The sequence below is a fragment of the Cottoperca gobio genome, chromosome 22 (assembly GCF_900634415.1).
Source record: "Cottoperca gobio chromosome 22, fCotGob3.1, whole genome shotgun sequence".
NCBI lineage: Eukaryota > Metazoa > Chordata > Actinopteri > Perciformes > Bovichtidae > Cottoperca > Cottoperca gobio.
Window position 1 is genome coordinate 7,565,008 of NC_041376.1, and position 26,344 is coordinate 7,591,351.

The following is a 26,344-nucleotide window of genomic DNA, read 5'->3' on the forward strand; positions in this document are numbered from 1 at the left end:
AGATACTGTGTATTCTTATGCTGTTATAAAGCCCTGTGGTTGAAACATATGCACTCACATTACACCCTCAGCTGAGTAACTGCACAAAGTATTCCTGGCACTCGAGTTGTTCCATCGCACTTGTAACCTGCATTTCTCCATTTCTCTTTTCAAGCAAGTCCTTGAAAAAAAAAAAAAAAGCAGGTCTCTCACATTCATTGATTCTCCTCTGCATCTGGCTGCTGTGATCAAAGAGCTATTGTGTTGGGGGGCTTCCTCTCTAAGCTGCTTTCCTAAGGAACTTCCACAATCAGGGGTAAGTTGATTAGAAACAATGGCAGGTGGATTGATATTGTGTTGAATCAGGAATTTCAAGCTAAACTTCCCAAAGCTGCTGCTGTGTGTGTATCACCCGGTCCCTGGCAGGAGAAGGGATTATAACCATACGACATACACATGATGCAGCTAACCTCGGTCTGGAATCTTAAAATGGGGGTTATAGTACAGCTCTGTTATGCGACAAAAGCAATACGGCCGAGCGTGGCCAGCTACATCGTCGCAGAGTCGCTGTAGTGTTGCTCAATCGCTTGTCGGCGTAGTTATGTCTTCAAACAGCACTGGGAACTGGATTATGACAAGAAAACGTCTTTCTTTCAGAAATTGTTTGGAGAGGATTTGTAGCCACGTTACGGTCGTCATGCAGCGACAAATGCACATGGCACAACAGTTGCCACCCATTAAGCTACAATCCCCAAACAGTGACTATGCCCTCAAAATCTACTCCATGTATTTAAACGTTTGGAGGAAACACTGAGTGCTGCATGCATCTGTGACTGCTTGTCTTCAGCTTGATGTGGGTAGACAGATTGTTTAGGACCGTGGAGAATAAACGATGTAGAAGGAGCAGGGTGGGGGAGAAGCAGGAGGAGGAATGCTGCAGCTGTTGTTGTGCGTAGTTTAGTGTTGGTCTGGGGTGGGTCGGCAGAAATCACAGCAGAGCCCAAGAGAGGCACAGCCCCTGTTGCCTTAATGAAAGGATAGATAGGTAGGTAGGTAGGTAGGTAGGTAGGTAGGTAGGTAGGTAGGTAGGTAGGTAGGTAGGTAGGTAGAATCACCTCTGTGTGCTAAGGACCCCTCCAATCCCAGGGATTTAGCATGAAAGGCAGAAACACAGCACCTTTTCTGTGCCACCGTCCTTTTCTTCCCTCACCCTCTGTTCAGCAAATGTCGCTACACTGAGATTCCTCCCCTGTCTGTGTCTGTATCGACCCTTCCTCTTCCTCAGAGGAACAGACAGCCAACTCCTGCCAGGGCCCTTTTTCCTTCTGTTCACAGGGCGGGAGTTTTTATTATGATTGTTTTTAAAGATTTTTTTTTTCTCTCTGTCTGCCCAGGGTTGCGGATATTGCCGTTAGCAGGAGAAGAAGAAAAAAACAGACAAGGAGGGGAGCGAAGAAGAAGAACGAAAGTTATTTTGCTAATGGGCATTTGCAGAGGCAGCTTTCCACACCCTCGCCCCCTCCACTCCCTTCTGTTCCCTCCATGTCTGCTTAAACACCCTTTCTACCTTTTCTCCTCTTTAAATATTGAGAATCGTTTTAAATTCCTCTGGCCTCTTCCTTTTGATGCTACTGGCTCAGCAATAGAAACGCTCTTGGAAGGGCTGCAACTCTCAGTATAGCAACAGCTACAATTCCCCTCTTACAGGACCTCCTTGCTCCCCCCTGCAGGCCCCACTAAACGGGTCGGAGCTTTGCTAGTTCCAAAGCCGCACCTCTTCCCCCAGCTCCCCGTGTTCTATAGTCTGAAGGCCAAGCTCTCCCTTTGGGCTGGCTTTGGCTGCTCACTCTAACAGAGGGTGGCTCTCCACAGGCCTGGCTTTTTAACCTACACCAACATGCCAAACACACACAAAGAGACTGTAACGGTGACCCGATTCAATTCTTTCCTTCTTTTTCACCGCTCTCCCTCCCCAACTACACACGTGACCGCATACCCATTCCTCTCTGATCGCTTTGCCTTTATTCTTTTACAGCTCACATGGCTGCATTTTACATGCTATTTAAGATTTTGCTAACTAGTAGGGCGCAGACGCATGTGTTGTGGGTAGCTCAAGAATAAAACAAAGTCTTAATACAGAACCAGAGCTTTTCTTAAAGGCTGCATTCCTACGCGTGAGCTGTTATTGTTCGTGTTTCTCTAAAAGGAAAACAGTAAATAGCTGCCAAATAAAGCCAGAGCTGTAAAGTTGCACTGCGTCTCTGGGCTAAGCAACGGTCAAAACGCGGCTGGAGAATTCTCCCCCATCGCTTTCATGTAAAGCAGGAGAGTGACTCCTGAGCAGAAAGCCGGTGCAGCAGACTGAGATCATAGACGTGTTACTGCTTAACAGCCCACTTTATCTCTTTGTGTTTTAATGAGGAGGCCATGGATGGGTGGAAAGGCGAGGAGGGAGAGAGAGAGAGAGAGAGAGAGAGAGAGAGAGAGAGAGAGGGAAAGAGGGAGAGAGAGAGAGAGAGAGAGAGAGAGAGAGAGAGAGAGAGAGGAGTCTGTCAGGGAAGATGAGAGATTAGAAGAGATTGAGAAAGAATAAAGGGTGGAGTGTTAGGAAGAAGTCGTAGAGAGGTTTAATGTCGTCGTCTCTCTGCAGGTCTAATTAGGAGTGAGAGAAGGGGCTGAGGCTTCCTCTTTAAAGTGCTGCTGTTAATTTTCTACGTCACTTCTCTTCTCTTCTAACGCATACAACAAACGCTTTGAGCCGAAAAGCCACCGCTTCCCTTTGTTTCATTTTATAGCGCTAAGAAATGAAAGTTTCTCTGCGGGATGTTTTAGTTAAACAGGACACTTTTTGCAAACAAACTTGTGTTTGTGTGTGTGTGTGTGTGTGTGTGTGTGTGTGTGTGTGTGTGTGTGTGTGTGTGTGTGTGTGTGTGTGTGTTTGTGCCTCATTCCTTCCTATATTTACCTCCCTCTGAAAAGGGTTTTGAGCCCCCAGTGCAGTGGCATGAGATTGGCAGTTTGCTGTGTGCTGATAAAGTCACGATCCGTGTGTGTGTGTGTGTGTGTGTATGTATATGTGAGTCTGTGTGTGTATGTGTGTGTTTTTGTGCTAGTGTTTAAGTGTGCCTGCTGGTGAAAGGGAGGACGAAGGAAGGAGTGGAGGCTGGACACCTCAGGAATGTTTTTTTGATAACAAGTTCCCCCAGCGCTCTAGAGCTTTGTTGTACAATCGTGTGTGTGTGTGTGTGTGTGTGTGTGTGTGTGTGTGTGTGTGTGTGTTTGTGTGTCCTGGGGGAGGGGAGTCTCTGCAGCTTTCTTGCTGTATTGTGATTGGCCACAAGTGTATTATGCTCTCTGAGTCTGTTTTTTTTTCATTTTCCACACACAAAAACACCTGAAAAATACAAAAACATACACACACAAACACACGAGACACTAGTTTTCTCATTACCGGATGTTTTGATACCATTGAATTTGGTTTATGTTTGAGATTTAGATTTTTATACAGATCTACACACCAAACACACACACATTCCTACCTGTGGAGCATGTGTCCAGGTCACTGCTCATGCCTCGTGCGTATCAACGCAGCGTTGTGCAACAGCAGAGCCGTCTCTAACTCACACGTCCTTTACGCTTCCCTCCTCTCTGCTGGCTTGCCTCATTAAACTTTCAGCTGAACAGTTAAAAACTTTGCTGCTGTTCAGTCCCAACAGGCCATGGTGTGAGAGAAGTAAATTAAATTCAGTCTGTCCACTGGGAAGTCAGATGGAAGGATGGCATTTGCCGTCTCTGTCTGCAGAAAAACATCACGCCGTGGCCACAGGTGGTGCTTTGTGAGCCCTGACATCCACCTCGCAGTCTCTGCGATGACCCCGACTGAGCTGGAATATCTTGTTTTTCTCATGCTGCCTGTCTGATTCTGTTTCCTCGTCCCTAGTCAACTCTGGAGATGGCATCGACTACAGCCAGCAGAAGAGAGAGAACATCGGGGATCTGATCCAGGAGACTCTGGAGGTGTTTGAGCGCTACGGAGGAGAGGATGCTTTCATAAACATCAAATACATGGTTCCAACCTACGAGTCCTGCATGATCAGCTGAGGAGGGGGGTGGGGGGTCCTCCTGACAGTGCACAGACTCTTGACTTTACCCGTTTGTCAGTCCTTCTTTATCTGCCCCCCAACTCTATGATTAAACTCGTATCTTATCCCTTTCTTTATCATAGCCCTCCCGCAATCTTAACGTCTCTCCATCCATTGTCTTTTTGTTTCCGAACCGATCTCTCACAGGTCCTTTCTGAATGTGCATATTTATCACAATCACTTATTAATACAAATAAAAGCCTGAAAGAACAAATTTGCCTTGTAATGAAATACACCAGTATGTTTAATATATTATCCATGCATTGTTCATTTTTTCATTGCTTTCGTGATTTATTTAGCTCGCTGATGAGGAATCCTTGATGCACAGTGACTTTTATTTCAAACAGTATTATGCATCAGATGAAAAATGTGACGCTTTCAAAAAGTATTAAAACATAGATTTGAAAATCAACTTCTTTTGGCGATCACACGCTCACACCTGCTTGACTGTGGACTGTAAAAAGTTAGTTCTTTGCTCCTTTACATTGAACAGCAGCTGTTGCCAGCTTAAACTTGTGTCAGCTACAGTAGATTCCACTGCATTGTGACACAATTTCAAGGCAGAAACTCTCAGGTCCACAGAAACTCCTCAAACCACTCCTGCAACATTTTTTTGCTTTTTACAGCCGTTTGAGCCTGAAGGGTGTGAGCGCAACTCAAAAAGACACATTGCTCCCAGAGCTTAACTTAGACAATATGTGATATTTTGTAATATGTACATTGATTTCCTGTGCATATAAACATCTGATGGCGGTTATCTCTACGCTGTGAAGCTTTTATTTGAAAGGGTGCTAATGCAGCCGGAGAGGTAAAACAATTTAAAAGGAGTTTTGTGAGATTCCAGTGATGCAGGCCTGTCTTTCCATAAAGTCTTGTTGTAAATGTGCATTTGGTCTCGCTCTACAACTGCTTCTATTGTGTTGTACCACTGTACCCATTCTGTCACGAACACAGCTGGAGACGAAGCCTGTCTAAACATGCAGGGGAAGACGCATAGGAATGACGACCGGCAGCATTCCTCCAGATAACACCCAGACGCACACACACACACATACACACACACACACACACACACACATGTTTGGTAACCATCCTTTGAACTCAATTACCCCCCCAGTGATCATAGTGAACCCTTTTTGAGCATGTGGGCTTAATCATGGCCGTTTCTGCATGACAACATACATGTTTTCTGTGTTTACCCAGACCAGCCAGTAACTCAGTTGGCATCTTTTACCAATCGTGTGTTCCCTCACTGTACAGATTGAAGCTGCTGTCTCCCACTGTCCTCTCTACTGCAATAAAGTCACAGTGGAAGCCTCTTCCCAGACACAATGGAAGTTTTAGCAACCATATCCCCCCCCCCCCCCCCCCCCCCCCCCCCCCCGCACACACACACACAGAGACACACACACTTGTGCATATACATATACAATCCTGCGAGCCACAGGGGAAACATAGCGTAATTGATTTTCGACACTCACAAGGACACTTGCACCGTCTCTTATTGTAAGTCATGTCTCCAGCAAAAGCGACTTTACAGGCCTGCGGAGGAATCTATTCTCAACCAGAAGACAGGTTCATAATGCTCATATTTCAACCTCAGCACATATTGAAAAGAATGTTACTGAATAGCTGTTCCACGCTGCTGAACCCGGCCGCGTTCCTCTCTGCCTGTTGCGTGATCTGTGCAGTGAAAGACGGAAAGAAGTGCAGCGCGGTCTCCTTTCGACACATAATTCACGTTAATAACTGCGGCTGCCTAACAAAACAAATATAGCAACAGTGGAGGCACATGAACTACTTTTAAAGGGGGGTACAATTTCAACTCTGTTCTCACTTGATGAGCTGATCGAACTCTGAGCAGCCTGCGGTTCTGTCGAACTGTATCAGTGACGCCCCGCTGTCCCGCTTCACCTGTCCAATTTTACTTAGCCACAGGCTAGCAGCCGGCCAGAAAAAGGAGGGAGAGCTTAGAGGTAGAAAAAAAATACAAAGTGAAACATGGTGTACATTTTTGTTAAGCTTTTTTTCCTAGAGTGCTTCAATATTGTTTTTTGGAACTCGTCAGAAACTCTCCATCGTTTCATCATAGTATTTTGCTTCAAGCTAGCGCACAATGTACTGCAAGCCATGGCATACAGAAATTGCCTAGAGTTCACTTCACTTCTTTGCACTTAAAGGGCCAGGCACTCTGATTGCTTTGGCTCAATTAGGTCACATCACAGGCGCTAATGGGCATTAAATGTTAAATGGTGTCCGTTTCGACCTCCTCAGGAAACCACTGAAGCTCATTGAGAAAGGTGACAGCCTGGAAAGGAACATCGGAGAGTAAGGTCTCCAATCAAGAGCTGCACATGCACATGACCTACGCATGCAGACACACACACACACACACACACACACACACACACACACACACACACACAATAATGGCAAACAACACCAAACAACAACACCAAGCTGAAATTGCTCATGCAAGAAATATAACGAGCTGTGAAATGAACAACAATGTAGGCAGCCAATGAGGTTATCTGGCCAATCAAAGGCATCAACGCATGACTGGTCCAGACGTACAGGCCTGAAAGACCAACCATGACATTACTTGAATTTCTCCCTTATCTCATGAAAAAAAAGGCCTCCTGATCATCATATTCTAACCCTTTCCCCTTAGTCATAATGAGCAATTGATCATTTTGTGACTGCGGGTGGCCCAACATACACAAGAAAATAAATTGCTTCCCTTTCAGAGTATTTCCTCCAGTCATAGAGCACAGGTTGTAACATCATGCTCTACTTCCCAACAGCATATAGTATCTGTTGCGGATAAAGTCACATTATTATTTTCAGTTGAGAGGATTTCCGAGTTTTTGTTTTTTGTTTTTTTATCATTGTCTATTGTGAAAGATCTGCCTGATGGCATGAGCAGATCATGGTCGGGATGTAACATGTTATTCAGCCATTTTGGGACATGACATTGTCCGTTTGCCTTTTGTTAATTTCTCCTCAGTGCAGATAAATGCTGACAAGATTAAATTGATTCTGGCTTTGCTAACCATGCTCAGAATTCAAGGTAAAGAACGTGCTGATGTTTACTATGTGTGTGTATTCTAATGTGTTTGTAGTAAAACACTCACTGCTAACTGGATTTTGGAAAAACACATTCCATATAGTGCTTCCAAAGTGGTGCATTCAGGGTCTTACGGCCCAACCATTAACCACTGAGAGCGTAGCGTTCCTGCACACCTGCCTTCGTCCTTACAAGGGTGGAATAGCGTTCTCTAATCCACGACCTGGCCTGATCCTCACTCTCCACTGCAACTGGACTCCGGGGGTCAACCCTAGACGATGTGAGGCAGTGGGCACTCACTCAGCTCTGGTGTTATTATTAGCCAAGCTAGCTCAGCCCCTCACAACAGCTGCCACTGCCCTACAGCCAGCAATAACTCCCACTGAGGAACACATGCAAGCCATTTCACTGATGGAAACACTAAGCATTGCACCGACACGGAACGATTCATACACAATTCATACAGACTCACAAATCAACACAGTCGACTATGCAGACAAGTGTTTACATGTGTGTCTGGCTCGCACCCAGCCAGCTACTCCAGCCATCAGGTTGAGCCGTTATCTCAGAATGAACATTGACTTTCTGAAAGCTGGCACCACGGAGCTCAGGTTTGTCCTTGTGCATCTCCGTCTCACCACATCACAGCGGTGGCAGGCCGACAAAGGCTTTTGTATTGCAGTGAGCTGCGCAACAAAAGCTACAAAAACACACCGATAGCGTTCTGTTGACGGAGGGGGAAAAAGAGATTGAGAAAAGTGCAGGAAAGTCTGAAAGACTGAGGAAGGAAGAAAAAGACAATTGTGGAAGGCAGCGTGGAAATGTTTGTGGTGTGAGAGAGTGTGTGTGTTTAAAAGAGTAAACATGTTGAATAAAGAGGGAGACAGGGAGATACATTGCTACCCGAGACAGACCGGCAGTTCAAGATGAATCCAGCGCAGAGAGAAATGGAGGGAAGGAGAAACTGTGGGCCGCGTAGAGACGGATAGATGGAGGGAAGTGTAATGTTGTGTCACCTGGTAGAGAGAGCTGTCTAGCTCTGGCCAAACCTGAGATTTAGGAGCAGTGAGCTGCGGAGAAAGGAATAACAGACCAAAGAAGAGCGGGGTGGGAGGGCTTTGCAGACTCCAACACTTGGTTATCTGTTTTCCCTCACAAGTGACAACTGGCCCTTAATGATATCATCACGCTCCCTTATCTGAACAAACAAGCTGAAAGTTCGCCGTCTCCATGTGTTGAAAATCTAATAATTCCTCCATGTGGGTCACACTTAATATGATCAAAGTTGTGTTGTTGTTACGTACCCTGCGTACAGTGGAGGATTTATTAAGCACACAGGATGTCTTCATCTGTCTTCCCCTTTATCACTTCCTTCCCTTTCTCCCTCTCGTCCCTTCTTCTGCTGAGCTGTCTCTTTTATTCCACTGTTATAGTCTCAAAAGGCAGACTGTTAGGACCAGCAATGAGAGGGATTGTGCCGTGCAACAGAAATAAATGCCCCCCCCGGGAATGATTTGTCTTGTTCCAGTCTGCCCGGAGGAGTCCACGCTCATGCAAGGAGCTACTGAGCATGTGCGAGACAGGACAGCACAATGGAGATGTATCTATCTGCCGCTCCATAATGCTAGGTGTCTGATTTGCAGGCTTAACTCAAAAGGAGGAATAATGTAAACACTTTAAAAGAGGAGCTCATATTCTGTTTTCCTTGAGAAACCCTCTCTAAAGCTCCCCTTAAATATTAATAAAGTCTGCTAAAATCTCACATCCTGATTCACTGTTTAGGTTTGTCCTCTCATCTGTGCTCGTGTGTGTTTAGATCCCAGAGGACACCACGCCACAGGATCTTTCCTTCTCTGAATAAATGTGATCAATGAGGGTTCTCCCCCTCTCTCCGTCACTCTCCTTCAACCATTTCCGCTGTTCTTCTCCCTCTTCTTCCTCTCCTGCAGGTCCTATTTCTCACAAACAATCATTTCTTTCCCTGCTACGAGCTGGCAGGTGTGCACAAACAGGCGAACGAGCAAGTAAACAAATACAGGCATCATCAGTTGGAGCAGGAATGGATCCACACTGTTATTTGGCGGGGACAGATGTAGCATCGGCTGGACTTCTTGAAGCCGCTTTGACACCAGTGTGTTCTCCACAAGGCACGGAGGGAGGAGTGGGTGAAACTTGTTTACCCGCAGCCTGTTTAAGTGTTCCTTACTGTAAATGGTAAAGTGTGGTTTTGGGTGTCATTTCCTCTTGTTGATTCATGATTAGCAGGTTCGAGGTGGGACTTCTACCACAAGTGGCTCCAGCTGTCACCCCCTCCTCCCCCCCCTCCTCCCCCCTATCCCCCCTATCCCCCCCTGTCTGGGCACCAACAGGCATTTCCATCACCAGATTGCCAAACCACTGGAGCATCTAGACTACAACACCCAAGGTGACCTTTAATAAAATAGAGAATGGTGAATAGCTGTGGTGGCGAGAGTAGAATGGCTTATTGAAAACGCAGGAATATTGCAGCTTCATATTGAATTGTGATAGATTTTTTTCCTCACGCCGCTCCACATTGCAGCACTCCTCCAGGTGACACTTTTTCCTGTGAATAGCGTAGTGAGGGATACAAACAAGAAGAAACTTACTGCATTGTATGGCATACACACATCTCTTCTGGGCCACTTCGTACCCCTTTCATCTCCAAATACCACAAACAAAAAATAGCTCAAGCTAGTTCAAAACTATGCCATTTAGGCCTTCCCTAACCATATAATGCAGTCAGCAGGTAGGTGTCAGATATCACAGGATGGATAGAGGTCTCCCTACTCCCCACACTAGACGGGCCCCTTCACTCACAGTTGTGATGGAACTCACAGCAGGATGTTTGTGGTGCAGGAGAACCAGCCTGCCCACATCAAGACTGAGATTACGTCCACACTAGTGCAGCTACATCTGAATTTCTTTTTGGGTAGTTCTCCATCCGCACTAACACCCCAGAACGATAGGAAATTGGCTAAATCTCCTCTTCTTTGTTCTCTTTTGATTGGCAAACAACACAAGTATGCATAACAATCAACATTTGGTAAGAGGTGGGGCAGACACAGCCTCACTTAGATCACTTCCTTCTCACAATTTAGTCATTCTCATTTACATATTTTTCTATTTTGTGCTGTCAGACAACTGAACGTGCATAAAACAGATTTGATCTCATAAATGCTTCCTGTTAGCCACCGTGAACAGTGATTCCTGTTCTGCTGCTGTGGGACTTTGATTGATCGTTGAATTTTATGATGGCAAAGTCGGCAGAATAAACATGGATACTGTTAAATTGCGACAAATATGATGTGTGATCATTATATTGACGTATAAAACGAGTGCTCACAAAGAACTATAGAGGCTATTACACGCAGTGGTTTTTTTTTTTACAGATGTGATCTAATAACTGCCCACCATCTCTTCCACTAACACATCTTTATTTTCATCCTACAATTCTTACTTCAGGGGATTTCAAGAAAAAATATATAATGTTCAGTCGCTGACGATAACAAATGTACACACAAACAAGTATGAGTGCAACCCTGCATGAACACGAGTATGAATAGGGAATTTGTCATGTCATGCTTATGATACTAGTTAAAATGAATTATAGGTACATTATGTATTTCTCTGTATATGCGCTGTATATGCTGTGGTTGCTAGAAGGACATTTATTTCCGTTGCTCACACCTTCCTCAAAATGTAAATGACCCAGATTCTGCCGGCAGTTTTTCCCCCACAGTCCCCAAACTCAGAAAAAAAGAAAAGATATTGTTCTTGTTTGTATGTATGCAAGTTATCAGAGCCTGTGGGCCTTATTTCGCCTCCTCCAGAGCTACAGCCGTTATCGCACACAGCCTTGCCTCGACAGAGTCACCAACTCCCACTCACTCTCATACAGCTGTGGCCCCCGAGGCAGGCTGCAACCAGCTACAGGGCCCCTACCGAAGGCCCCATTGTCTCCATCAGCATACTTTCAGTTGAAAACCCAGGGCGCTTTCCGAGCTCATTGTGAGTGAGCTAACAGCCTCTCTTCAAAAGAGGCTAAACGCATGTTCATTAATTATCTGGATCCTTGTTAATTGGATTAATTGTTGAATAGAAACCGTGTTATTAAAAATGACGAAAACACAAGGGCAGGGGGAGCAAAAGGGGGATTAATATCTTTTCTGTTTACTCTTGGGCTGTCATAAGACACAGGCATGCACGGGCTCACAAACAAACACACACACACACACATATTTAAGTATGCTCTGCTTGTCTTACATTGCGTCTATCTCAAACGCTGCCACAGACACACAAAGAAACTGTATGTGACCCAACTCAGAAGAATGAGCGCTAGGCAAGGTGCAAATTATCATGCACACCGTTAAGATAAGAACTAAATCCATTTTCAAAGCTCAGAATAAATGCCAGATTCTTTTTGATGCGAGAAAGTCTGTGACTTTTTTCCCAGCGCTTATATTCAAAGAATAAGGCAGGAAAAAATGAAAAAGAAACATAAAGTGGACACCATGAACAATTTAGCAATCTCTAAGTCACATGAAAAATTGGGCTTCTCATTCCCTCTGCCTATCTACACGGTCTTATCCTCCAGAATCACTTATCAGTGTTTGACTTCAAGGGATGTTTTATCATTCTGGCTTTAAGATGGCACGCTGATATTGCAGACCATTTGGATGACAGGACTAATATTAGCCTACATGTCCCGTGTTATTTGTGGAAGTGCAACTGACAAGTCATTATTGCAAAAACCTTACTGAAGCTTCTTTCCCACTGGGAAAGAAACAACTAACACCAACTAATGTTTGTCTTTCGTCTTTTGTGGGAAAGGTTATAATCGGCATTTCATTCCCGGGACAAATGGCTCTGCAGTAGTCACGGGTATCGGCTCCAGCTTTGATCGGCAGTGATGGAAACACGACACGTGGCATGTTTTCCCGCGTTGAACAAACCAGCATGTACGTGCTACTTTTGTAGAAAAAGGGTAAAATTGTGATTTATTTTGTGGTCACTGGTTAAAATTGTGATAATCAAATGGTAAATACCAGACGGCCCAGAAGACAATGGATATGGTCGCGGGGCGCTTCAGGTGTTAAGCTGGTTAAATCAAACCAAGGAGCATCAATTTCTTTTTTCATGTACCGTGGGGCAGTTGCAAACAAAAATCCAAATTGAAATAACAATGTGAAAAATTATCATTTCCGTGAACATTTTGTCTGAGCCTCAACTGAAATTTGACAATAATTATATCAATAACATACTTAAGTAGATGGTTCAGTTGAAGTGCAAAGAAGTAGGAACCAGTAAATGTTTTGCTTTGGTTGTTAAGGCAACTGCATCTGTCTTCCTGCGTTGATGTGGAGGCTCATGTCGCCTGCTGCACTGCCAAATGCTGTTATTTGCGGCCAGAGGACGAGTATTTCTGTGGGGATTCATGTGGTTGCTTTGTGTGTGTAAGGAAGTTTACACTTTGTATGTATGATCTATGTGTGTGGCGTAGGCCTATGTCTTCTGAGTTAACGATACAAAGACACAGTTTCAGTCTGATTAAACGTGTCCCAAGACATCACCCGTATTAGTTAGTTTTCTTAGATCAATTCATTGGACATGCTGCACTAATACTAAGAGCTTGTACCTAATTTACTATTCTCTATACCAACACAGTGGCGACAAACTGCAGCCAAAAGGTCATAGTGCAGCTGTTTGAGCATTCATGCACCTGGCGTGGGGACTACTTTTACAAAGACATGAGTGGGTGACCAGTAAGCGAGCAAATTAAATGACGGCCAAGGTCAGAGCTCAGATTTAGCCGGGCCCCTCTCAGCCAACAGCTGTTAAAATCAAAACGGACCAGTTGTGGTTTATTTTCACACTAAGCAGGATGTGAGGAACCGGAGGTGACTGGTTTGTGTGTGTTCCATTGATCAGGGATGTTAATCTTCAGAGGATATGTAGAGAGGTCCTCCCAAGGACAGGACAATAAAAAGGCACTATTGATTACTGAAGCGTTGATCAATCGGTCCCAAGACAGATAACAAGATGTAGAAGTCTTGAGTAACAAAAGATATCTTGTGGGATATGGGCTGCAGAGGTTGATTATTTTTTCATATTTCGGAACCCTAAAGTGAAGTCTACACATTAAATTCTCTGTCACACACACCCTTTGTATGAAGTGCGTGATTGAATGCACATTAAACAGACATATGACTTTTCAAATCTGATCACTAGTACACTAGTAAACATATCAGATTAGAAGACCCATACACGTCATTACTAGACCATATAATTACACTATAACCCGTAAAATCTATGTGTCAAATTGGGCTTCTGTGCTTCCAAGTAGTTCGTGGAATGTTGTTGTCACACTGGATTTACAGCATGAAGGAGAATGCTGATGATCTTGTGTAACACAGAGGAGGGGGATAGGGAAGCAACATAAAACCAGTTGGGACTAGCAAAAAAAAGTTATTTATTGGAGGAGCAGATCTTTTTTTGACAAATATATAATAATAATAAAAAGAGCTGAGCTACAAAGGGAAAGTGGCCTGTTAGAGTTGATTATTCAAAAGAAATAAATATAAGAAAAAGAGGACAAGCTCCTAGTTTTGAATTTTTAAAGGATTTACTTTTTTGTCTTAAAAAAAGAAAGATAGAAAATAAAACCTCAGCTGACTTTTTACACACAATATTGTCACAGGCACTGCCTTTGGTGTTAAAATCATAAGACCACTGAAGATAGTGCCTTACTAATAAGGCAGATAAAGATTATTGAAGTCTATAAATGTTTAACTGATATAATGTCGCTATTAGTGAGGAAAAGAAGAAAGAAGTGTGCTATTCTATGTTGTCAACGCTTTATGTGCATTCTTGCGCACTGCACTCCATTGGTCCAAATGTCTGTCCATCATTCCACCATCCACCCCACCCCGCCCTCCTGGCTTTGATCTGTGTGCTCATTGGTTCTCCCATTAGTCCCCTGAAAGCCCCGCTGGCCAATAGTCGTTGAGGAGGACGGAGCCTTTCCGGTGGAACAGTCGCTCGCGCCTACAGTGGTGGAATCGAACGTCCCCGAGCGCACACGGCGTAGAGGAGAGTACAGCGCACGAGTCTCTGGAAGGAAGATAACGGTTTCTTTTTTTGCCCCCCGCTCCACTCAAACAAAAAGAACAAACCAAACCTGCATTTTTAGGGGGGTTTACAGAGTCTTTTCATCACAAGGAGGAGGGAAGCGAAGGATTGGAACCGCAAGTTTTTTTCTTTATCGTTTTTTTTTTCTCCTTTTCCCCTAAAAGAGGATTCTGTGTTTCACTGTGATTTGTTCTCCGCTCTCGCCGCAAAGATGATGGTCGGAGAGGTCGAAGTGAAGGAGCGACCAAGGCCGAGTCCCGACTATTTGATGCAATTATTAAACGAGAAAAAGCTCATGACCAGTTTGCCAAATCTCTGCGGCATCTTCACACACCTGGAAAGGCTTCTCGACGAAGGTAAGTGTCAGTCTGGGGCGATGGGGGAGAGACGCCGGGGTGGGGAGACGCGTGACCACGGTGCAGTCCGGTGTCGACACGGCTTCGCTGGGCGTCCATGCTGCAGCGAGACCCGTACGCACACTGGCAACGAGTACACCGATATTACGGACTGTGGCAGACAAAATAGCACTTACAACTTGTAAGTAATGCCTCGCATCCAAAACAGGAAATCCAGTAGTATCCAGAGTGACTGTTTTACCCCCAGACCACAGCGAGATGTGGATTTGGGAGTTGTGTTGCTAACACCACGGAGTTTGTTTCTGCACTCTTCACTTTGGGGCGACTAGACGAAAACTTTATCTCACGCACTTAGAAAGAAAAATCAGAACTGCCTTTAGTGTGTCAAATGTGTTACCAAAAACTGACCACAGAGATGATTTGAGCCACTCTTTAGGATTATATGACGCGTATTTCAGTTAATTTAGACTGGGCCTGTTTCCACATGTGTCCCAGCAGTTTTAGCTTGAGTTAGCCACATTTTTAAGCTAGCGAGCCAGGGTGTCTGCATTCCGTTGAACTCTCCAGGAACCAAAACGGTAGCATTAACGTAACTACGTTTTTAAATAAACACGTAGCCACCGAACACAGGGTTTTAAACACATGTTAGGAAGTGTTACAAAAGTTGACTTTAGCCTTCTTTATTTTAGCTTTCAGGGTTGTGTTAGTTGCCCAGTGGCCGATCGTTAAAGCACGGAGGAATGTGTCTGCTTGTTGCCCAAACAATGGCCAGCGAGTTGCTGCTGGGAGGGGGAGTGCACGAAGACCATTTCAACCGTCTAACTTTTTCATTAAAATGGCAGCGTTTTGTTTGTCTCCCTTCCCCCAGATACTACACTATTTGTCTTCCAGCGGGGTATGCTTTGGCGATTGTACCCCATTCCCTTGCTGCAGCAGTCGTCGTGTGTTTTGCCAGTCAAGCGTGCCTCACTAAAATCGCGTCGCCTTTTGTCGGCGGCGCCGTCAAGACTGGATTTGTCTGTCTACGTGTGTTTTCTATGACTGATCTTGGCACAAGCAGCGGTGCAGATAGATGAGGCTTATTCACCGTTTATGTTGATAGTATCAATAACATAAGCTGGTCTAAGCGGAAGGTTGGACCTATGCTTTATGTAACTGAGCTGGGGACACTAGAGAGCGCCACAGCCCCCTGGCAGACTGTCCCCTTGCCTTGTGTAGTATCGGACTGGACACCATGACACTGGTGAATTAAAAACAATAGGCACTGACTACTCTACGGGAATAAACAAGTGGTTTCCTTATAGACTTATGAGACGTAAAGGGCAGTGCATACCTCATAGTTTCGGTTGCATGTCTGGATGAGTAAGCTTTGTAGTTGCTAAACCGGTCTGCAAAGATGTTCTTGCTTCTCGTATGAGTGATAAACAAAACACTCAAAGCCGAAAGTGGACTAGTTCCTCCCTATCTCACTAATACACAAATAACGTTACATTTGTATAATACTGTAAATTCCCCGACTACTGCTACAATATGGTCGCTCTAATATGCCTATTAAATGCCACAGACACTGTATGAGTGATTATATAAAAATGATGGTGCTTTTATTTTGGAAAATTTGACAAGTCGAGACTGTAATGTAGGAGCTTACATGCGTTTTGAAAAACAAGAGGCACGTTTCTGTGTGTGATGTCTTACTTTTGTCAACTACATTTCGTAGAGTACAAAGTTTGATTACTCTCCACACCCCACACATGTCTTACAATGAAGGCAGTTTTTAAAAATTATTTAAGAGCCAATTGGTTTATTATTATTATTATTATTATTATTATTATCAATTGGGAATATTGGGTGTGTTGATGTTTGAGTCAGGAAGCAGACTTGTTTTCTTTTTCCTCTCTGCGCCAAAGTTTCCCAGCCCCCATAGTCATAGACCCTAACAATCGTCTGAATAGTAAAGAAAGGGGATCGTGCACACAGTCTGTACCTCTCGTTTACTCTCAACAACTCAGCCGTACTGCCGGCACAATATAAAAGCACAATTTAAAAAGCCAAACATGTGTTCTGTGTGGTCAGCAGTGATTTGAGTTTTTTAATTATAAATTACACTTACTGGCTTTCACCGTTTAGGGAATTAACTAACAAAAAAAATCCAGTTTTCCAAAACCAGAATGACCAAAAGTGCAGCAGTGATAAGGGTTTGTGCTTTTCATTTGGACTGTCAACTCAGGAAAATCTCTTGGTTCTATCACAAGGGAAATGGAAAAAGATGTGACTTCCTAAATCCTTTGATTTTCAGAAGAAACAGAACTTTTCTAACACAGCTGAGGTATTAAGCTCTTTTCAGTTTTTCTAGGGGTGAATAGTCTCACATTTTGTACTAGGCCTATAGTCGCCTTTCTTTGCGTTTAGTCTGTTACTGTCTCATATAATCCACCAAAGCTGTGCGCAAACTGTTGGGTTAAAGAGTAGGAAGGAAAATACGACGGCAGTACGTTCTTGTAAGATTGAAACATTTATGCACAATTGTAAAAACTGCTGTACTAAATTTGAACAATGGGGATTTTATGTTCTTATTGTTCTTGCTTAAATAGCAAAATAAATTACGTAATTTTAGTTGATGTCGCAAATAAAATTGGAACTGATTCGCTTGTCATTTATTCTTTACAGGAAAAGCTTTTCCAACATGTAGTTTGATGTCAGGATGATATGATTTTGTGGCTATGGAGGAACTGGTTTCTTAGGGGTTTTAAAAATTGTGTAATGTTGGACTGAGCCGATCCTTATTTGCAGCGCTCGACGGATAAACGTTCTCTACTTTGGTGTTTCAGAAAATCATGGCTGGGCCACTCATGAATCCCAAGCTTCAGTCTCACTCCTCTAAAGCCACACAAGTCTGAGGTTTACAAGTGTTTCCACAGCACCAGCCCAAACTTTACACTGCCGTCAATATTTCGTGTGTGTGTGATGAAAGCCACCCCAGTGCAGAGGAGGCCTGTCTGACTGTCTGGTTCCTGTTAGTGGCGGTTTGGTTTGCTTTCCCCTTTTGAAAGGGTCTGATGCAATATTCGGGGGCCAGCCTCCTCCCACTCCCTGTCCCGCACTAGTGAAAACTGACCCCACCCAGGGTAGACCTAAAACCTTAATGCAGTCAATAGAGAAAAAGAGAGAAGAAAACCGTAACGGTGCTCAAACTAATAGTACATCCCTTTGACCGAGTACTCTTAAAGTAGTTTTAAATTATTTTAAAGTGTTGCGCGATGTGACCCGTGCTGTCACATTGCTGCAATTCCAGAAGTACTGAAAAGGTTTTTTAAATTGTAGTTTGAGGTTGATCTTTGTGTGATTAAACATTTTCATATTGATTGAAGCATGTTTTGTGAATGTGGTCTTTTCAGACAGGATCGACTCCAGAATTAAATCTTTAGCTTTTGGTATTATGGTCTGAATAATGCTTGACCTGAAAAGTTATTTGATTTGGTGCGCGTGCAAACTTTTCTCCTCGGTGTGTTGCTGGAGACGGCTCTGTCTCATTGAAAGCGGGTGACTTTTCAAGGTGACGGGGAGAGAGCAGATGCTAAATGAAAAGCTATTTATTCTCAAATGGAAACATAACCAGTCATTGTGTAGTTATCAAAAAATGAAAAGAAAGCTCAAAAAAGATAAAGTTAAGTACCGGCCTAATCTGTCAACAAGGCACCCACCGTCTCGTCTCCTGAGGGACGAAAATGTTTTGTATGGCGTTGATAGAATTCAAAATGACGGCAATTCTCTTCAGAGTGCGTACTGTTTCGTTGGCTTACATTTTAATTGAACATCTTAAATGCCCTCCTTTTGTCAAGCTTTAATGTGCCTAATGAGCACAGAAAATCTAACCAGTTCCAGTTGAACGCTTCAAACTCTTTCCCAAATTGTCCATCTCTCAAGAGTATACCCTTCCGACAGCTGCACGTCTCCCTCGTCCACCCTTCGTTTTGTGAATGTCTACACAGCTGTTTCCATGGCGGAAGAAAGCTGACACCACCCTTGTGGTTGAGGACTGCTCCCACCCTGCTTTTGTGACGCCCCTGTTGCGTTCCCAATAGGTTTGTAGTCCCTCAAGGTCACTCTGGCCGATTGACAGGCCCCTTTTGAAATCCCCTTGCGTTGCAGTTGTTCATCTCCCGGAGGTGACACCTGCTATGGAGTTTTTTTTTTTCCTTTTCTTTATGTGTCAGCCAACAAGCTGCTTCAAATTGCTATATTTTCTTTTGGCAGGGGAAGACGGGCCATATAACATCTAGAGATGTAGCCTAGAAGTGAAGTGCATGCGGTGTTGTAAGTTAGCGAAGCATAGGAGAAAGGGAGGGTTTTTATTTTGTTGTCATGAAGTGTTTCTATGGGGAATTGTTGGATGTACACACATCTATTGCACGACTGTCCATTCTGGGAGAGGGATCCCTCCTCAGTTGCTCTCCCTGAGGGTTCTTCCATTTTTCCCCCATTAATTATGGAGTTTCTTTTAGGAAGTTTTTCCTTGTGCGATGCGAGGGTCTAAGGACAGAGGGTGTCCTGTACAGTCTGTAAAGCACACTGAGACAAATCTGTGATATTGGGCTGTATAAATAAAATTGATTTGATTGATCGTAAATATTTATTCCAAGCTCCCCTTACCTTTCCTTACAGGCTCTTTTCTGAGCTTTGTTTGTATATATTAAATGGTCCGTTGTCCCATTGCACGCTGTGTGGCAGAGCCACGTGGTGCATTGTACCATTTGTTCCTGGCTACAGCACCACATTTGCATATACAGTTTTGTGTCTGCTTGTTTGTCTCTGTGTGCCGTGATTTAACAGGACCTTCCCGGGAGAGCTGTCAGCGTTTGGAGGACAAACTGTCCACTGTGGTGCCTGTGTAGGGAACTGGTCCTTTGGGAACAGCTGTTTGGAGAACAGATTTTGATGAATGGGAGACTGCTCAAAGTCTGTGTTTTGTTTTTTTTGTTTTTCTACCTGATGTCCCATATTTCTGTCGATATGGTTCTCCCACATTGTCTGTCTGGCTGTCACATCTCTGTTCTCTCCCACTGTAGGTTGACCCTTTGCAAATCTCGACACTGGGTTAGACCTGCATTAACCTCTGACATGCAATCAATTTAGCAGCTAACAAGACTGAGTACCGCTCGCAAAATAAGATGCAGCTTAGAGCCGTGAGAGAGCTCAGGAAGAGAGAAATGGGGGTGTTAGGCCAGGGCTGTTGTTGCAAGCAGAAACCTGTTATATTCCCCCACCCTAACCCCCTTTTCTTCTCCCCACATTCTCTCCCAAAGCACCACTTATAAGCTGGAATTTAATTAACCAAGAGCCATTCTGTGATCTGGTTTACTGAGCCGTCACCTCCAGTGAGAAAGCAGAACTGGGGGCTTTGGGCTGTCTTTCTCTGTCTGCCTCTCTTGCACTCATGTGGCCTCTCTCTCTCTCTCTCAGCCTCTCCTCCCTGGTAATAAATTAGGTGGTGGCATAAGTCTGACAGGGTGAGGTGTAGGGGTTGTGGCAGGACCGAGCGTTGCCTTGCCTCTCTTCCTTCTGACGTGCCTCTGCCTGGCAGCCCTTCCATCAAGAAGCCCCACCACAGTGCCTGTGTAAGCTTCAGTCCCTGTTATGGTTTCAACCCCGGACCCATCTTGTTCCCCTGGCCCCACTCAGCCCCAGCATTGCCACCCCCCAACGGGTGCTGTATGATAAAGTCATCCAACGACGGCTCCGGGCTCTTATCTCAGGCCTCAATCCTGTGAGTGCTGGGGCCTCCTTATCACGGCTGCCTCCGCCTGACCTCCCGTCTTTGGGCCCTGCCCTGGCTGCCTGGCTGACTATCTGGCTCGCTGTCGCCAAAACTAAGTGTCTTCCCTTCTATTACTACCGGCTGTTAGACAACAACATTGCTAGAGACAGTTTCTCTCTTTTTTTTATATTCATCAAGCCTTAAAGCAGAGCAATCACATTAAAAGTAATGGTGAATGAAGTAAAAAGAAGCACAGAGAATGAGGTAAAAAGAAGCAGTTAATTTTGCTGAAGGGATTTCATTGTGTGGTTTCCTATCAAGTCATAGTCCTGTGTCTTTTGTGTGTGTACTATGATGATAACAAGCAGTGTTAGAGAGGAATATGAATTAGGATGTTGTAATAATTATGTCACAACAGTTTCCTGACACAAACGTGTTCATTACATTGGGTTGTTTATTCCTTTTTCTGAAACCACGGCTCCTCCCATTGCCCTTGACCCAAGTCAGCTTTTTGTTATTTTTTTCCTCTATTTTTTGTGTCTCATGCAAAAACATCTACGGGAAGCAACGCCCGTTTCAGACAGGAATGGTCTATGGAGAAGGCCAGTCAGTGGTTTCTTTTTCCTTTAGACAGAAAGGGGGGGCTGTTTTCTGGCTGCGGTGACAACAAGAAGCCTGCTCTTCATATGCCCTCTCCCACAGATGTGGGTCTGTCTCTCAGTTTTCTTTTGATTAATTTAGATTGCATCATGAATCATTGCTTCTGTCCCTCCTTCACACATTTGTGTGAGTACGCAGCACTCAGAATATTTCTCAGTTAGGAGAAGTATGCACCCCACCCTGTTACATTCTTTGAGTGCTTCAAATAGTTCTCCCACCCCCCTCACTCACAGTAGTTCCCCTTATTGCCTCGCCTTTTCTCTTTGTGACTTTGTTTTTAAGCCTTTGAACTGTCGCAACAGATAATGTGTCTAACAATTACGTTTTCAGGAATTATACCAGCAACATTTGTCACCGTTTCCGGTTTCCTTCCCTATTTTTTTTATCATAGAAAAAGAAGCTGAATGCTCACTCTGTTCCTCTCTCACTCGCCCACCCCTCTGCATTCATTTTCTCTCTCCTTTCAGAGGAGGAATGGCAAGCGAGCGTTGGCAGCCAGCTCAGGAATTTTACCGGGAGCACAGTCAGAGCACTTAACCTCCAGCCTGGTGTTTGTTTTCCCCACACACTTTCTCATAGTGTGTTTTAGCTCAGTTTAATGCGAATGCTTCTACTTTGCTTTCAAATATCAAAAAATGTTTACGGCATCATTGTCCTGTAATTTAATAGTATTTGCTTCACGGCTGACACTAGCAAGCTTCATTCCACTTGTATAAAACTATCAAAAGTCTCATAATGTTTTCCTAAACCTTCTAAATGTGTAACACACTCGCCCCTATCTCACTGACTGATTATTTTTTGCAACATTTCCCCCTCATCCTTGTCCAAAATCTCTAGTCCAAGAAGTTCACTACCCCAATCCTCCTTTAAACACACCCCAGTGGATCAGTCTGCTTGTGGTTTGCAGCCGCTGCCTCTTTTTCTCACTAGTTGCTGGCTGGCCGATAAATCAAAGATGAATAATTTACCTATCCCTCAGCAGCCCGTGTTGTTTCTGTGAGGCTTGGCAAGAGCTGGCGGTGCTGCCATAACCTTCCCTTAGTGCCACAGAAAGTGCGTGCGGTGGCAAGAGGTTGTGAGGTAGATTCTTTGAGGCAGCACTGGGAACTGCAGTCTTAACCAAACTCGGCTGCTTCTGACTCAACAGCTCCAACACATTGTTAGTCCTTCCATGTCAATGTCCATGTCATATTACTCAAAGTACTCCTGTTTCTCTTTTTGGCTCTCTTGATATTGTGCAAAAAACGGTCCACTGCCATTCTTCAGTTTGACCATTAAACAAAAGGCTAATGCATGTTTTTGTGAAATTGTGTTTCTTTGCTCATATTTTGCGCTGCATGTTTCTGCACCATTTACTTTAATCTGAACTTTGACTTATGTCCACCACCATGTGGCTGTAGTTTGTTATATACCTGCATTAACCTCCTGTGTGACTCTTGAACTGTAACATTGTCTTTGATACATCTGTAAACAAGCTTTCCACCTTCCAGTCTTCACTAAGGAATTGTTAAATTTTTTTGGTCTTTAACATTTAGACTTGTTTTTATGTTGAAGAAATGTTTTGGAAACGGCTACTCTCAATAATATAATTCCTCAGTTTGCCATTCTTGTTTTGTTTGCAGTTTACCCAGGGAAGCCATTCAACTGGCTTTGAATCTTGAATGCAGATGATGTCTTGTAAAGATGTTTGCTACACTGTTGTTAGATACATGTGTCCCTTGAGATTTATCTGTGTCTCGCTTTGAATGAAATGGACATAATGTGTGAAAATCTTTCTAGCATGTAGTGGGCTGCCACCTTGGGATATATTTTCACCACTGAGGATAAACAACTATATATGTTTTGGATGTTGTTTGACGTTAAGGTGGTAGCAGTAGTGATTATAACCCATAAAGGACTTGTTTATTTGAGTCTTTATCAGATCTCAGACACAAGTATCAGTTGTGTTCACAGCTACAAATAGTCTATTTTAAAGACGAGGCAACATATTTGATTACGTGTGAAGTAGATGCACGTTGGGGGAAGGAGAGTAGCCTCAAAGCAATCATTCTACATTATTTTCTGTAAGTACAGTGGGCTCTCAGTGTGCAAGACATTTGTGAAAGCTCATTCCACACTGCAGGTATTTCAAGTTTCTGATGTTTCTACCACTTGTACGAGCCTACTCTACACTCAATCGGCCATGTCAGTCCGTACAGTCAACAGATCAGAGAGGGGTTTCAAGTAGCAAAGCACTACTCAATTTCTTGATGTGCTGTGTGCTTGTATTTATATGATGCTGATGTCTACGAGGAAGTTTTCACAGATTTCTAAAGGGAATGTCTCACAGAGCAGTCACTTATCTTCACTGGCCCCTCTACCTATTCTGCGATGCTTCAGTTGCTTGAACTTCTGTGTCGCTCTAGCTTAACTAAAACTACACGTGTTGCACAGTTGTGTTGCACAGTTGTGTTGCACAGTTGTGTTGCACAGTGGCGGTAAGCTCCGCAATCTTGTGCTGTAATGTACAACATGATTTGCTTAGCTTAATTTATGCCCATGTTCAACCCAAACTGATTGTAGCAGCACATGACTGAAGTTAGAGTTGTACAACTGCAAGTAAAACTTTTTTGTGACTGTTCTGTTTGTGTAGTGTTTTTCACTGTTTGTGGTGAGGATTACGTTGGTCTGTCCTTATCAGTTCATTGGTTTGGAGGAGATTACAGAGCTGAAACAATGGGTGGTTTTGTATGATTAGACTTTAATTGGTGAAACAAAGAGCCCCTTTAGCACCATGTGTGACATAGGAAAGACGGGCATAAAACCCCACGGATAACTGCTGTGTATTTGAAAGGGTTAGTGAGCATGAGCCTCGTCCCCACTCAGTTGATTGATTGTGTTCGCTGAAAGGAAAAAGGGCGAGCAAGGCGAGGGGAGGATGGTGAATGTGATAAAGAACAGTGGGGGGAGACAGAGGATTCCTATGTGCTGTGAATGAGGTCATTTAGTTGGCTACGAGGAAGGTCACTGACCCCTCCCTCAGTTCCACACTCCACCCCTCTGTCGCTCCCTTCCTCCCCCTCAGATAATGATGCACAATGGCTTTTTGTACTTTAATGGGCCAGACGCACACACTGGGTCATTCCTACCAGTTCACATAGAAGTGTGCACACAAGTGCTGTCTGTAAAACAAGCCCGACACATAGCAATGCTTTTTACATTTTGCATTTATCACTTGGTTTATAATCTTAGCTGCATGCACATTGCGGCGGTGTTCTTTAAGCTGCTGATTGATGTGGTTTGTTTGTGCAACCCGAGACCCTCCCATCTATATTGTTGCGCTCACAGTTGAATATAATTGTGGAGACAACTTAAGTATGTTAAAGAAAGGCTCTCTAATCTTTTTTTTGTCATATGTTTTTGTCATGCAGCAAACATAGAACAGACACAAAGAGAAGCAGAGAATGTTAACATGATTACTTGATTACTGATATTTATATATATACTGATATATCTGTGTACAGCTAATTAAGCAATGTAAACATCAAAGTTGGGATCTGGCCTCATTCTGGAGAGCCACTCAAGAACAACCTCACCCTAAATGCACATACTTTGAGTCCTAATGAAGTTAAAAGAAGTTACTGTAGAGTAGTTTGATGTTTAAAATAATGCACAGCCAGCTGGCACAGTTAGACTGTCTACCTAGTAGATGGTGCTGCAGCACACTTTGGCCTTAGCTTAAGCCATCTCGGCTCAGTGTCATTACATAGGAATGTTGTCCATAAAAGCTAGAAGGTGTTGCTTTATTGTCGTCTTGGATAAGATTGCAGCTGCTCCTGTCTGTCTGGTGTATATATTTTCTTGAGGAACGTGCCAGGACACGCTCACTTGCATGGAGAACAGTGATTTTATTCAAATTGCTATAAAAGTTAGAATTTTGGCTTTGATGTACATTTATGATCACCTGCAGTGTGTTGGTCGATCAAATAATTTATTGTAAACCTGAGTGGTCCTTTAGGGATGGTTAAAAGCAGCTGGGGATGGACAGTGTACAGACACAGCAGGGCAGACGACAGGTGTGGGTATGAGTAAGGTGCCAAGGCGCCAGCTGCTGCTGACACCTTAAGGTGAAGAATAGTCTGCCAGGAGATGGACTTGTCTCTCTCTGTCCCCTCTAATCCCTCTCTCCCCTTCCCTGTTCCACCCTTCCTCTTTTCTCCCCTACTCTGCTTTCTTGGAGAGTATTTATCTGACATGAGTTTAGGCTGTTTGTGATGGGAGCTCTTCCTGCAACCTTATTTTTATTGAGCGTCTGACACTTTCGATGAACCAGACCTCGGTTCTACCTCTGCTCCTCCTCCCTCATCACCATGTATAAAATTCTACTCTGTCTGCACCCCAGTTGCGCACACACATAGTTTGCTTTGCTTTCTTTCCCTTACTGCTCCCTTTATGTCTTAACCATGTACATGCATCTCTTTCATCTGTTTATTTTATGTTGCCGTCTATCGTTGTCATAGTGTTTTCCAGAGGAGAAAATCGGTTTCCGTTCTCCCAAGTGAATGACTCATTTTTCCTGGCTTTGTCTTTTTACCTATTTATTTTAGCAGAGTGACTCTACTGCTCCCAGTTCTCTTCTCTCATCTCCTGATTTCTCCAGATGTTTCTTCACCCTCTCTCTTCCATTCGTTTTCTCTTTTGCAGTTTCCCTCTCTACTCGTATGTGAGGCAAAGAAATCCAGCCTTGGGGCTACATTGCCTCTTTCATGTGAAGACCAGTGGTGACATTAAAGGCCTGCTACGTGGTCTGTCAGTTTGCATCAGCCCTGCTCTCACTGTCTGCGCTCAGGACTCTAGTGTTCGCTCGGCTCTCCACTCAATCACTCCCAGGCTCAAATGCTGGTTAGAGCAACATGCCTGCACCCGCTGGCTGTATTTGCCCATATTAATTTGCACTTGCAGATTTGTAAAGTCCTCACACCCAAACGCTTTGAGGCAAATCAATGTTTAAAGGCTTAAACATACTAGAAGCTTGGTTAATGACAGATGAATCAGTGACTCTATCTCTCCTCCCTTTGACACTCTGACCCAGTTGTTACAGCCCCCAACATCTCTGTTTTTAAATGGTACATTCAAAAATGACTTGGCAGACGAAACCGATCAACTGAATGATCTGCAGGACCAGACATCCCAATTACACACACAGCCACAGAGCAGCTCCTTTGATGAGCTGCAGACAAAAGGGAGTATGTCAGGG

General features: G+C 44.0%; 2 protein-coding genes across 7 annotated transcripts in view; both read left to right on the top strand.

Annotated features, from left to right (window-relative positions):
* pacrg (PARK2 co-regulated) overlaps window positions 1-4,439 on the top strand; it is a 145,969-nt gene extending 141,530 nt beyond the window's left edge. For all 3 annotated transcript variants that reach the window (XM_029460893.1, XM_029460894.1, XM_029460895.1), the window contains one exon: window positions 3,920-4,439. In XM_029460893.1, the coding sequence (XP_029316753.1) occupies window positions 3,920-4,080 (161 nt within the window). In that variant the 3' untranslated portion in view covers window positions 4,081-4,439. The remainder of the gene's footprint in view (window positions 1-3,919) is intronic.
* A 9,798-nt stretch (window positions 4,440-14,237) lies between these two features.
* qkia (QKI, KH domain containing, RNA binding a) overlaps window positions 14,238-26,344 on the top strand; it is a 75,077-nt gene continuing 62,970 nt past the window's right edge. For 2 of the 4 annotated variants that reach the window (XM_029461049.1, XM_029461048.1), the window contains exon 1: window positions 14,549-14,693. In XM_029461049.1, the coding sequence (XP_029316909.1) occupies window positions 14,549-14,693 (145 nt within the window). Of the gene's footprint in view, window positions 14,694-26,344 lie in introns of all 4 variants that reach the window. The other 2 variants (XM_029461051.1, XM_029461050.1) reach the window with 2 other exon arrangements.